Genomic DNA, 14,105 nt, shown 5'->3' with positions numbered 1-14,105 from the left:
GCTTTACAGACTGTACATCATACGACACTCTCTGTCCTTAGACCCTCGCACCACACAAGGAAAAAGAGGGAAAATGTTCTAAACCTCAGGGAGAGACTGAGGAGGGATCCCTCTCCCCGGACGCACAGACTGTAATAGATGTCGTGTGTACAGGATAACCAACATAGTATAAATACAACATCAATTTGACAGAAATTATGTTGTGATTGAAAAAGAAAAAGTATGGATGAATCCAGGATAATGTCAAAAAGGCTTCCAAAGAAAACATTAAAAAAAAGTCCAATTTACATGAATAAACCTTCCAAAACCTCTAAAGCTCGCTGATTAAAAACATGTATCTTGGTTGTTGAATCAGCACACAGATTGATCAAACAGAAATGTAAAAACTACAATTTGTGGTTTAAGGGGAAGGAAATATTTATTTTTTAACAACGTTTAACAACATTTTGTCATCACAGTGAGGTTGTCAGGTGCCTGTACAGAGACCAAAACCAAAACCTGTGCTCATCGACCGTACCTGGCATCCTGCAGTGGAGACAGCACAGAAATTTCCATTTTATTATTGAAATCTGTGATGTGTCAAAATGACACAACGTGAAGGTACGTTTCCATCTAACAGTTTTTATGCACATTTTAAATTAGCTCATGAAAAACCCTGAGTGGAAACACCGAGAGAAAAAAAGGCGTAAAAGTTGATAAATCGATAAAAGTAAACTAACATGAAGTGCGTGACCTAAATGTCCACTGAAGCTTCCGCTCCACCGTAGAGACCAAATATCAGTGTAGAGAGATGAGGAAACTGTAACTTTCCTCAAATTAATGATTTTTTTTACACCATATAGGGTTATAATTATTTCATCTTGTTGTGTCCTCTTCTTCTGCAAAGGGATAACGACACTTGACAGGAGAATAAGCGCCACCTGTTGCTTATCTTGATGAAAGAACCGTCATGGATTTGTCTGCTTGACAAAAAGACAGAATAACAGTGAAAATCACACAAGATAAAGTTTTAATGTGATACCTCATTGAGACATTTCCGCTCTTCTGCAGGGAGGTCAAATGTCAGGCTCAGCTCCGGAGTAACTGCTTGGAGCTGCTGTAGATCCAGTGTGTTGCTCTATAACACTTCAGCTAGGTGTTTGCTGACAAAAGAGCATGAACCCATGTCTTTACATGCACTCTCTAAACACGTAACCACCTGCATGTGAAGACTAGGCCTGCAACTAATGATTGTTTTATTATCTAAGAACCTCCTTTTTTATAAAATAAAATGTATTAATCGGTTGATTGTTCTCAAAATAATAGTAGAAAATGCCTGTTGGTACATCCCAATTGGTGACGTCTTCAAATGTCTTGTTTTGTCCATAAATCTTCACGTTTGAGAAGCTGAAACCAACAAATGTGAAGCAGTTTTGCTTGATTGACCAGAGTTACGGGATAAATAATAATAATTATCGCTCTAATTAATTGTTACTCAAAATTGTTAGCAATACATTTTTCAACTGATCAATTAATCCACCAGCACTAGTGCAGATACCAATGGCAGAAAAGTAACTATAATAGCACTGTACTGGAGGACAATATTAATTTAGTTGTACTAAACTTGAGTATTTCCATTTTATGATACCTAATACCTATACATTAATATATTATACCTTTTACTCCACCACCTTTGACAACTATATTTTCTAGTAGTTACTTAATTGATAAGAATTGTATACACAAAACCATAAAGCTAGTATCCAATGTGACATGTTGTTAAATATAAGACTAATATAAGAAACTCCACCTCGACATGCAAGTATATTAAAATGCTGCTTACTCAATACTGCATCAATGATAATAATCCAATAATATAGTTCAGCAATACTCACAGCAACACATTGTTCTGCAAATGAGTGTACTTTTACTTTTAATGATCTATGTATGTTGATAATATTTCTGTACTTTGTAATTTAAGAGTTGCATACACATTACACTAACCTCACATTTTATTAAGATCCACCTGTAGCCACTTCCACAGAGATCAGTCATGTGCGTTCATGTTAAAGACGGCATAAAGTTATGTTGACAAATCTACACAGGTTTTAAAGAGTTAAAAAGTTGATGAGGGTGGTTTTCCAATCATTACTGTATTCATTTCAGATGAAGAAATTATTTTAGTTGTAGAAAGCCATGGTGGTTTATACCAAAGAAACCAATCATTGTGAGCCATGAAACATCTTTGAAAGAGCTCCTGGTAGAGTTCCTTCTCTGTTTGTCACATATCAGAGGAAACCTTTAGACTTTGTTCTGTTTTTTGCATTTTTACAGAATGCATTGCTACTTTTTATGAAGTACATGATCTGATGTGGCAAGATAAAGACATCGAGTGTCAGTTTGTACTCCCTGATGTGACTGTTGTAAGGAGCCATTGTTGCTACTTATGTATCAAATGAACAAACTGACTGATTTAGTAATACCATCACATTCTACCCACACCTCGTTACCTCAACACAACAATTGTACATTTAAAATCCTTTAGCAGGAGAACAAGACAGAACTCTTCATATTAAATCCCTTAGAGGGTTGGTTCACCCAAACTACAAAACTCTACACATGTACTCTCTTCCCTTTAGCCATGCAGTTTGGTTTTATTTGTCCAGGTTTTGATCTGGAGGTTTTTGCTTCCACACTGTATAGTGGAGGTGAATAAACAACTGTGAACAGTTTTCATTAGAATTGTTTATATATGCAGTTTGTTTTATTGTTCAACCACTGGGGTTAAAAATGAGCTTTTAGCTACCTCTGTAATGCACCAGATTTCAAGTATTGAAATTAATGTTGACTTGGTTCCTGTTAAATAAACTTGTAAATACGTTTCTGGAGGAAACCGTTACTAGAAAGTACAGAGCCACCCTTTCCTGAATTAAGAGATTTTGCCGATTCATTTTTGGTAGCACAATCTTATAAGGCACCCTGTATAAAGAGTTTGAGTTTATTAACTGTAAATACATAATTTATTAATGCTTTACAGACAAGCACATTGAGGTTGTCAGGTTGTAAAAAAAACATTTGGTTGGTCAACCTAAGTGTTTTTCTTATTACCAGTTTATATCATTTGTATACAGCATTTTTGATCATTTACTAACCATAACGAAGTTATTAGTTACATTTTAAACCATTTATACAGGGTGCCTCATTAGAAAGTAGCATACATCTTTTTTTTATTGAATACCACAAGCAAACTTTATTTACCTCCACTGTATTGGGGACAGATAAAACTTAACTTTTAGCATGAACGGATACCACGAGAGGTAACAGAGAGAGAGTATGGTTGGTTTTTCTGTCAATAGAGCCTTTCTACAATTTGGTTTTCACAGCACTTAACTTAACAACAGCATATCAGAAACGTTATTTTTAATAGCTGAAATAAATACTCCATTACATGCATGATCAAAACATTTTAAAATACTATGGGAAGTATGGTAAATAGTGTAAAACCTATGGCACACACTCACAGCAGCTTTTTACCAATTAAGAATTCACACGTTGAAAAAAAATAAGAAAACAAGCATTAAGACACTCGGATCACTCTTTCCAATCTCACAAAGCACATGTAATCGAGTAGGTCAGCCAACCATAGGTTCACACAGTGAGGCTACATCCATCACCAAGGCTGGTGTTTTCACCGGAGCTGAAAACTGAGGTAAACTTTTCAGATTAGAAGGCTGCTGTCTGTTGGGGACAGTGGGTGGCCCAGAGCGCTCAAGGGGTCCATTTGTAACAAGGTTTGAGCCACATCCAGCGCGACACAAAACCCTGCAGCGTTTTTTGCACTCTTCTGCATTCAAACACACCAACAGACCCACAGACAGCCTTCTGCTGATGTTACTCTGACTCTAAACCTGATAACCAGGGATAACCCAAGTGAGTCTCTTTGGTACGTCAGAATAGGACCGAGGGGACAGGAGATCATGTTGCCTCTTCCTAAACTAATTCACAGAATGAGAGTTGACTGGCGGCAGAGTCCTTGGAGAGGAGCGTTCTCTGAGTGCCTGAGTAAGAAGAGTGCAGCCGTCTGAAACAGCACAAGCAGAGTTACGCAGACGCTCGCGGTAGTCTGCCATTTTGGAGCTGCTCTCAGGATGCTGTGCAACGTCCCTGAGGCCCTGAGTGAGGAGGACACAGGCTGAAACGACACTCATGGCCCCCCCTAACACTGCAGTCTGTACCCCCTTCCCTTCAGTGGAGATACTCGCAGCTCTTCCGAGGAATTGAGGCTCTGTGGCGAACCCAACCAGCGCACTGACTGCCTGCACCAGAGCTGCACTAAAGAGAACACAGCGGTTCCTGGTCAGCTCACTGGGCTGGGTTTTCACCTCTTTGACACACGCCAGGAAGGCAGTGCCGCTCATGCTCATGCTCTTGACACTCAGTTTGAACTGCTCTTTTGCAAAGCGGTCCCTGGACCTCTCGCTGGCTAGCGAGGAGATGTCCGTCAAGTTCTTGAGGTTGGTGGAGATGTTCTGGGAGAGCTCAAGGAGGAGCTGGGGGGTGAGGTCTGGCAGGGGTGTGACTCGGAGGATGCCGCAGCTCTGTTCCACTTCGTGCCGGCAGCGGGTCACCTTGTAGCGGTCAACCAGACCTGGAAGGCAGGGCTGAGAGCTGGGGGTCTCCACAGCTGCCAGGTAAGCAGCATGGGCCGAGCACTCTGTCAAAGACACCACCAGGTCTGCCATCTCCAAGAGACGGTCCCCCACCTCTGTGAAGCGGCCCATGTTGAGCTGGCTCTGGATGTCATGGGTGAGAATGGAGAGCTCTTTTGTCCTGGCGATGACTGTGTCGCGGCACTGGTCGAATGTGTCTGCCACTGCCACGCCTTCAGAAGTCATGACCGGCCTGGTCTCGCTGGACAGCAGGAGGAGGTCCGCCACCAGCTGCATCTTGCCCTTACATGTGTCACAGATGGAGGAGAGACGCTTCCTCTGCTGCAAACTGACACTGGGTGTGCTGGTTGATCCCTCGCTAGCCGATTTGCCAGAGCCACCACTAGCCATAATAAGGAGGGGAGTGGAAGGAAGGGGGGTGGGAGCGAGGGTCAAACTGCTCTTCTGGAGAGGTTCAGTTATTTATAGTTTTCTGCTGCTGCACACTGCATTGTACTGTTTAAGACATTTCCAACACTACCCTTAACTCCCTGCTTTTTACAAACTCTTTTAAATAACAACTGGCCAAACAGTCTTCCTTAAATTCCTTCAGATTATAGGTAATCCACTGTACATTGCATGTAGAAACACAAGACATGTATTCTCAATGTAAAATTGTAAAGAGAGCAAAACTCAATAACTGCATTTCCTTATGTTTGAATAACATCCCAAATATTTATAAATGTGTCTCTAAACTATACTATAATAAAAGTCTAAACTATGATCTGGCATATTCCCGGTTATCTGCCTTGGTTATTACTAAGTTTGCAATGTAACACAGTCAATCAAAATCCCCACAGTTTTGTCAGTGTTATAATGCTTTAAACTCTTATCTTGATAAATTAATTTAAATGCCCATAACAACATAATCCACAAGTCAATATTCTCATTGTAGTCCCAGTTTTTCATGGAACAGAATAATTCACAGGTTGTTGAATTAAAAAAAGAAAATCACACACAAACTGCAGTGCCACCAAGGTGCCTTCTAAGAGGCAAAGTGCAGATTGAGAATAACAATTACGTCAAAAACTCCTTATCGTTTGAAACAAGAACACGTTCCAACTGACTGTTCTATTTTTGTAACGTTAAATGCCTTTACTTAGGATCTTTTTAATAACTATGGGCAAGAAAACATCACCTCAACATTTAGTAGATGGCTTCTCGGCCTTTAAAAAAAAAACTATAATCAATAGGATATGATATCATTTTGTGTCGACTCGCATCAGAGCAAGTAGCCTGAAACAGCACCGAGATCTTGTCCGACGTGTTTCCAAGGAGTTTGACCGGCCTGGCGTACTCATGCTGGTTACAAACAGGGCACCACCCGGGCAGCTCTTCTGGACAGCGGGAAGACTTGTGTTTCCCTCCAGCACCATCATTTCCAGTCCTCCCAAGTAAAATCCACCGAACTGGCAATTTTGCAACAACACAAACCCCTCAATCCGCTTTCAACCTCTTCTTTTTCAAACAGAGCCCAGGGTTAGAAGCTAGAAGTTGCTCCGGTCGCTTCGACTCCATATGCATCGTCCGTCTGTCCGCCCTCCACCTCCTCCTCTGCGTCTTAACTCGGGACCAGAGATTGTGTAGTCCCGCATATCTTCGACTCGCTTCTCATAGCCATACCAGTCGTTGGTATTTGAACATTCACTCACTTTTCTCGGGAAGTTCCACGGTCACAAACCGTAAACGTAGCTGGAAGAAGTGGCCGTTATTCCCAGATTCAAAGTCGTGCTGCGCGCTCCCGCTACTATGAGGAAACGGGGAGGGTGTGGTCGCGGCTCAGCGGCTGTTGGATTGAGCACAATTGTAGCAACAGCATAAGTAGCCCTTCGCTTAAAATTAACTTCCCACCCTGTCTGTGAACTGGTTGCTGTCTCACGTTAACTAAGTCGCGAGGGAAGACTGTAGTTATACGGTATCCACAGAGCTCCGAGGAGTTTTGCGACTGCTTTTACTTTCAGGACTGGCTGTTAATCTGCCATGAGACATCCCTGTTGCGTCAAGCGAGACGCTAGCCTAGCTAGCTAAAATGACACCGGAAGTTTGTGTTTTCAAAATAAAGGCATAGCTTTTGTTTCCAACAAACAGCTTGCAGTCAGGATACGTACGTATACCACGGAGGTCATATCTTCGACACTTTTCCAGGAATGTTGGAGTTTTAGGAACCTGTAGGAGAGTTTAGATCAGGGGTGTCAAACAAAACTTTGCGGAATGACTTTGCAAAGTGTAAAGATTTGTTGTTTTGATCATAAAGTAAAACACTGTTCCAGATGCCTGTGACTAAATGTTTTGTGTCTTTGTAGACACACCTGTACGTTGTAATGCACATGTGTAAATGATAAACTAATAATATTGTTGAAATTGCACCTTTTTTTCTTTAGAAATTTCAGGTTGTTTATAATGTTTTGTAAAAAGATTACATTTGAACATTTTCCAAATGTACTTGTACTTTTTTTCACTAAAACGAAGGGAGAAGTTGTGAGTTGTCGTTATTAATAGTTTATTATGCTATGATTTTACTGGTCCGGCCTACTTGAGATCAAATTGTGCTGTATGTGGCCTCTGAACTAAAATTAGTTTGACATCCCTGGTTTAGATTCTACATTTAAACATAGTGTAGTGAAGGTTTACAATTAGGACCTTATGAAAACGCTTTAATTTAATTTATTTTGCTGGTTTCAAAAAAAGCATTTGATAAAGTACACTTGATTTAAAGACAGATCTCTCACAGTTATATATTTAGAAGGTGCTATTATCAGTGATAGACAGCAAATCAAAAGTAAAACTACTCAGAATGCACAGTGGCCCCTTACAATGAATTATGTTATATTAGTTAACATTATATGATTATTTTTAATAACGTATTCAATCAAATCAAATGTATTTATATAGCCTAATATCACAAATGACACATTTGTCTCAGTGTGCTTTACAGACTGTACAGGTTACGACACCCTCTGTCCTTAGACCCTCGCATCGCACAAGGAAAAACTTCCTAAAAGAAACCTCACAATTAAAGGGGGAAAAATGGAATAAACCTCAGGGAGAGCAACTGAGGAGGGATCCCTCTCCCAGGACACACAGACTGTAATAGATGTCGTGTGTACAGGATAAACAATATAGTACAAATACAACATCAATGTGACAGAAATTATGTTGTGATCGAAAAAGAAAAAGGGTGTCAGGCAGGCAGGACCAGAGCAGCAGGCGCAGCCACGATTCATGATCCAGAAGTAACCTTTAACAGTGGCAACCTGCCACATAGAGACACAGAAAAACTCTGGAGTTGATGCCCCGGATGCTGATTTAGTAACATACATTTACATAAATGCATACAGATAGAGAGGGAGAGGAGGGGAGAGCAGAGAGCAGAGAGGGGTCCCCTGGCAGTCTAAGCCTATAGCGGCATGACTAGGGGCTGATCCAATGCAAGTAATGAGCATTTTACTATTATAGCTGGATCAGATAATGTACTGTTTACTCTGGTATCCTTGACATCTGCAACCAAAACCTGCATGTTTTTCAAGTACTGGTGTTATCAACACCTACAAACCCAGATCCCAACTCTGAGTGTCAGACAGCTTCCATTAAGTATTCCGGTAGTCAAAACAAAAGTCTTGGTTATGGATATGTTCTTGTTTCAAATCACCCCTTGATATCAGGATCGCCACTGGGAAGACCAAACTGAAGAGGAAGAGAAAAGGGCTGAGTAAAAAACTCACCTGTTACATTCAAGGAAATCCTTTTGATGTTGTAAGGTTACATCACTGTGGCAGTTATGCTGATTTGATTAAGTAGGGAAACAGCGGAAGTGCAGGACATTTTCTAAATTAGAAAAATCTTGTAAAATTCAGTGGATTAAGTGGCACATCATTTAATAAAATATATATTTGGATTTGCACTTTTTGGTAAATGACAGTTATTTTACACACAGTAATTGGTTATGTTTTGAGAAGTTTAACATTTTGCATTGATAATCTCCTCCCTACACTGTTCCATAACCACATATTGTAGTTTTTCTCATGACAATTCTCGTGACATGTAGCTGAAATATAATTGGAGTCGTCAAAATATAAGAGTTGGAGGGGAAGAGCTAAGAGCTATGGTAGCAGTTGTAGTACAGAAGGGACTTTACTGTATTTAATGGACCACTGTGGGAGAGTTAGACAGTCTGAAAACCAAGCTCTTGTGGTTGTGTTAGTGCCTCGTGAACACATTCTTAAACTCAATATAAACCGTGAAAATATGATGTGTTTTTTGCAAAACTGATACAATCACGATAAATCATTTTTATCAGTCATGACTTGTATTTTATATCGAATTGAATGTATAATGTATTCATTAATATTTTATAGTCATGACTATTTTTCTAGTCATGACTTGAACTGTTTTGTATCAAATACAATGTATAATCATATTCATTGATCTTCGTCAGTGTAAGATTTTGTGTGATCTTTTCCAAGTAAGTAGGCTTTAAGAGTCTATATCTGCTATTTCAAGAAGTGACATATTCCGAGTTGTTATTAAAAGTTGCTATACCACAAAGTAAACATACTCTGTTACAATTAAAGGTCCTGCAAATTACAGAAGTATTGACAGCAAAAAGTATCAAAGTAAAAGTACTAATTATGCAGAATATTACTATGGCTGGATATTTTATTTAAGGATTTTAAAAACATTTTCTGCATTTATACATGATGTAATGATATTTTGAGTTACTTGAGCAACACATTATGATTAAGATGACTATCATGCTTAGTTTAATAATTTTTCCAGAAAAGTGGTAAATTAATATAGTAGACTAATTAAGTGGACCCAACGATAAAATATAATATATTACTAACAACTACTAATATTTTTATGATTGTGTGATTAGTTATTCATATTCAAAGGCATTTATCAAGCAAATATACCAAACATTTGCTGGTTCAGAATGTGAAGATGTTCTGCTTTTCTCTGTGTTATAAATTTCTTTGCATTTCAAATCATTGATCTGGACTATACAATGGAGCAGGCTGAAAATGCCCCCTCTGAAAGTCTCATGTGTGTAATTCTCTGACTATCGTGTGTGTCTTAATGGTATTATAAAGCAGATATTTCAATAATCTTGTTCCAAAAGTTGACATGAGTTTCTGTAAAAAAATATATATATTTAACACAAAAACAAAATGTTTTGTCAGACTAAAACTATATATACTGAATGATGAAGCTCAGGTATGTTGTATGGCAACAAACCCTCTTTTCTTCTTGGTAGGAGGTTGTGTTGAACACACTGTGAGTGAATGTGAGTGCTATTGTACTTCAGTGGGATTTGCAGCTGCACAGGGCACAGTGCCATTGGGTGGAGTCAGCCAGAGAGGAAACAGTTTACAGTGCTCTACAGTTTGTCAGCTAGGCTGATCTCTGAGCTCTATACAACTCCCTGAACTCTGCAGGCCTTCACACTTTCTAACAGTGTCCCAATAATGTAGCCACAAGTTACACAAGACAAATATATTAGTCTAAAACTGGCCTTTGTGTTATCATCTACTGTGTGTCCTGCTTCTGAACATGGAGGCTCCTCCCTGACTGGATATATTTTTTATTTTATGCTTTTTGACCATATTTGCATACAATTGCAAAAAAAAAGGATGTAGTTTAAACACAGCAGACACATATCAGCTATTAGCACTTTGATTAATAACTATTTTTAAATAGTATTTAAATTAGGGCTGTCGAATTAACGCGTTCATTTCGATTAATCAATCACAGAAAAAATAACGCGCACGAACCATGGGGCTTTGGGTTGATAGAGATATAAAATATATTGTTGTAGTATTTACCTTCAAGAAATGAGTAAAAACATATTTAAATATTTATATATGTCTTTACATTTTGAGGGTTTAACAATAAATATAACTTCTTCAACAGAAAGAGGGGGACAGTGTGACATTTTATTTTCATAATTTTGGCTTTATTTTGAAATGCGTGCCGCCGGACAGCTTTTTACTTCTCTGACAAGACCCTCCCGAGGTCTGGTGACCGGCAGACTCCACAGCCAATGAGAACACACCATCTGTAAACATGGCGTCTGACTTCAGGTGGAGATGTGTAGTTCTCCTTCTGTGCACATTTTTGCTTTTTATATTAGCGACAGACACCAAAGATAAAGCCAAGAAAAAGAAGGATATCCGAGACTACAATGACGCAGATATGGCACGGCTTCTGGAACAATGGGAGGTAACGTTACGTTAACCTGATAGTTATTCAGTCAGCCTTCAGACATCAGCTAGCAACTAGCCTAGCCGTTAGCTAGGTATGTAGCTAGAAACGATTTACCAGAAACACCATCTGAAACATCCAACTCCTCAGCATTTAACGTTAACAGTAACAATCAGAATCAGCTTCATTTGCCAAGTATGTTTACACAGACAAGGAATTTGACCCCAAGTTTTAAGTTGCTCTCAATGTATTTACACAGAACAGTTAAGGAAGATAACATTATACAGCTAAAACAAGGACAACAAAGATAGGTAAAATAAACATATAACTTTTTTATATTACAATGTAATATATGTAACTATTGTATATCCATAAAGGTGAAATATTAGATGCATTTATATATATATATATATATATATATATATATATATATATATATATATAAAAGCAACAATGTCAGAGTTCTGGTTGAAAGAGTTGATGTTGAGACGGACTGTATGAAGAGTTTTGAATTTTAGATGTTAACTGTTGTGCTGGGCTGCATGTTGGTAAAGAGAAATGGTGTGCAGCAACTTGAAAACTGGAAAAAACTAACAAACAAGTAACTAATCAGATAAACGTCATTTATTGATTTTATACAATGTATTTATAACCATGTTAACCTCTGATGACTTGCTGTACATCATTTCTCCTCTTTATTCCACAGGAGGATGATGACATTGAGGAAGGTGACCTCCCAGAGCACAAGAGGTCTTCACCTCCCATCGATTTCGCCAAGGTGGACGCCTCCAAGCCAGAAGAGCTGCTCAAGATGTCCAAGAAGGGCAAGACTCTGATGGTTTTTGCTACAGTGTCAGGGGATCCCAATGAGAAAGAGACAGAAGAGATCACAGGCCTGTGGCAGGGCAGCCTCTTCAACGCCAACTATGATATTCAGAGGTAGTTACACTCTGGACTCATTTTACATTCACTTCGTTTAGCTGCTTATTAAGAGGTATATTAGTGGTATAGAGCCTGATTAAGCTTTAGGGGCTTTCTTCCTGTTTGTGCTGAAAAGGATTAGAAGCTTTGGAGCATTCACAGTGACATCTGGTGGTTTGTAGATATTATATCAGCTGTTCAAGACTGGAGTCAAAGCACTGACACAACATCGAGCTGACCTCCCAGGTCCACAATCGTGCAGCATATGTTTAAAAAATACTTTATTTTAATTTAAATGTTAGAACTCACACACACAAAAATAAACTAAATTAAACAACTGCTGCTATGCATTATTCCTGGTAACAATGCTTAACACAAACCTACCTTGTTTAATGCTAAACAGACCACCAATACAGGCTTTGATTTTGAGGTTTAATTCATGGAGAATAAATAACAAATATTGCAAGAAGAATTGCAATTACATATTTTGCTGAAGTTGTTCAGCCCTACACTCAAGTGATGCCACCATTACGTTGGTGGTGGAATAGGCAAACTGAGAGCCTTTACACTGGCAGGGAAGCATACACAGTAGACAATCCCAACATTTAGGTAGTCTCTGTGAACAGAAGTCTTCAAACACTAGTGTGAAAGTGGTTTTGACACAGGTTTTTGGATACAAATAAAATAAACTTACCTACGTCCACAATGTGGATGTAAAAGTCTAGTGTAACCCAGCTGGCAATACTGCCAGCTTATGATTATGAATCAATAAACCTGCAACCAATGATTTGTTGTAATGTAATCAGATTAAATTTATAATGTTCTAAAATTGTGAAACACATGAAAGTGAAAGGCACACTGCAGACAGATGTCATAGCGACACCCACTTTACAGCTCAGCATGGACCCTGAGTACTACTTTATGTTTACCTCACATTTATTCTCCTCTTCTTATTGCAACATTGCATGTCACTGGAGTATCATGTATAGCTTACTTTAGCATTTCAGTTTTATTCATTTAAGTACTGTACCTTGTTTCATCCACCTTTCCTCCTACAGGTTTGTGGTGGGCTCCAACAGAGTGATCTTCATGCTGCGGGACGGCAGTTTGGCCTGGGAGGTCAAAGACTTCCTCGTGGCCCAGAAACGCTGTGGGGACGTTACCGTAGAGGGACAAGTTTTTCCCGGGAAGGCTGCCAAGGAGGATGATGACAAATACAAGCGGCAGAATAAACTCGACACTAAGAAGAAAAGCAAGAAGAAGACTGAGAGCAAGAAGCCTGACTTGGAGGGCAACAGCGCTAGCCATCTGAAACAGGAGCTGTGATGGAATAACATGGAGGGAGATGAAGAGTCACAAGTCCCTTTTCTTCTGGCCTCAGACATGCTTATTCTGATGACCAATCTGTGAGCAGTGAACTTGTGAGGCGCTGCAGGAGCAAGTGAAGATGCAGTGGTTCAGAGTCCGTGGTATGTGTGAACTAATAAGTCCTGTTGGGTGAATTAACCTTAACTGCTGAGCTGGTATCATAACTCAGAGATTTATTGTCTATTCTCCACCTCCCGCTCTCCCTCATTGGAACATGTTGCATTGACAAATACATTTCTGAAATCCTATCTTTTCTGTCAAACATTTCGAGCTCTTTGAAATAATTGCTGCCTGGTTTCTTTAGTTATTTCTTGTTGTTAAATCATCACCAGATGAAATCCATGGTAAGCATTATTAAACCTTTTAATTTCTTTCTGTTTCAACAGCTATGTTTGGTACAAGAAGTGACTTTTGGTGTAGACATGGGGTCATTCATCAGACCTGTTATGTTGTCTTTGTTCACATCAAGCAGCACTTCAAGATTTGTTGCAAAAGTAGCATTTTCTGTTTCATTTTTCACTGAATATGAAAATAAATTGTTTTTATACAATCATATGAGATGTCTTTCATTGTTGAGGTTTGAATCACATCTGTAACTCTCGCGTGAGGACATTGCACTTCTTGTTCTGCTGGTCTTAAGTGTGTTGCACAAGCATTGACTTTACTGTAATGGATGACACACTGCATGCAGTGTAGTCACCTCAATGCAACATGCTGATGTAATTGGACAATACAGACAAAATTAGGTATGAGGTCAAATGTACAGTGCATCTGGAAAGTATTCATACCCCTTCATTTTTTCCACATTTTATTATGTATAAAAATTATATTTTATGCCTTATTCCAAAATGGATTAAATTTAAAAAAAAAAAATTCTCAACATTCTACACACAATACTGCATAATGACAAAGTGAAAAAAGTTTTTT

General features: G+C 38.9%; 2 protein-coding genes across 2 annotated transcripts; one reads left to right on the top strand and one right to left on the bottom strand.

The window, feature by feature from the left end:
* Window positions 1–3,189: 3,189 nt before the first annotated feature.
* tlnrd1 (talin rod domain containing 1) lies at window positions 3,190–6,742 on the bottom strand. The gene has a single exon (XM_029426296.1). The coding sequence runs from the start codon at window positions 5,037–5,039 to the stop codon at window positions 3,975–3,977; it is 1,065 nt and encodes a 354-aa protein (XP_029282156.1). The 5' UTR covers window positions 5,040–6,742; the 3' UTR covers window positions 3,190–3,974.
* Window positions 6,743–10,690: 3,948 nt separating this feature from the next.
* Window positions 10,691–13,733, top strand: mesd (mesoderm development LRP chaperone). The gene is made up of 3 exons (XM_029454465.1): window positions 10,691–10,907; window positions 11,596–11,828; window positions 12,869–13,733. Exons 1-3 carry the CDS (start codon window positions 10,752–10,754, stop codon window positions 13,134–13,136), a joined length of 657 nt encoding a protein of 218 aa, XP_029310325.1. The 5' UTR covers window positions 10,691–10,751; the 3' UTR covers window positions 13,137–13,733.
* Window positions 13,734–14,105: the final 372 nt, after the last annotated feature.

Source organism: Cottoperca gobio, chromosome 3, assembly GCF_900634415.1.
Source record: "Cottoperca gobio chromosome 3, fCotGob3.1, whole genome shotgun sequence".
Classification (NCBI taxonomy): domain Eukaryota; kingdom Metazoa; phylum Chordata; class Actinopteri; order Perciformes; family Bovichtidae; genus Cottoperca; species Cottoperca gobio.
This window is presented reverse-complemented; position numbering and strand designations above follow the sequence as displayed.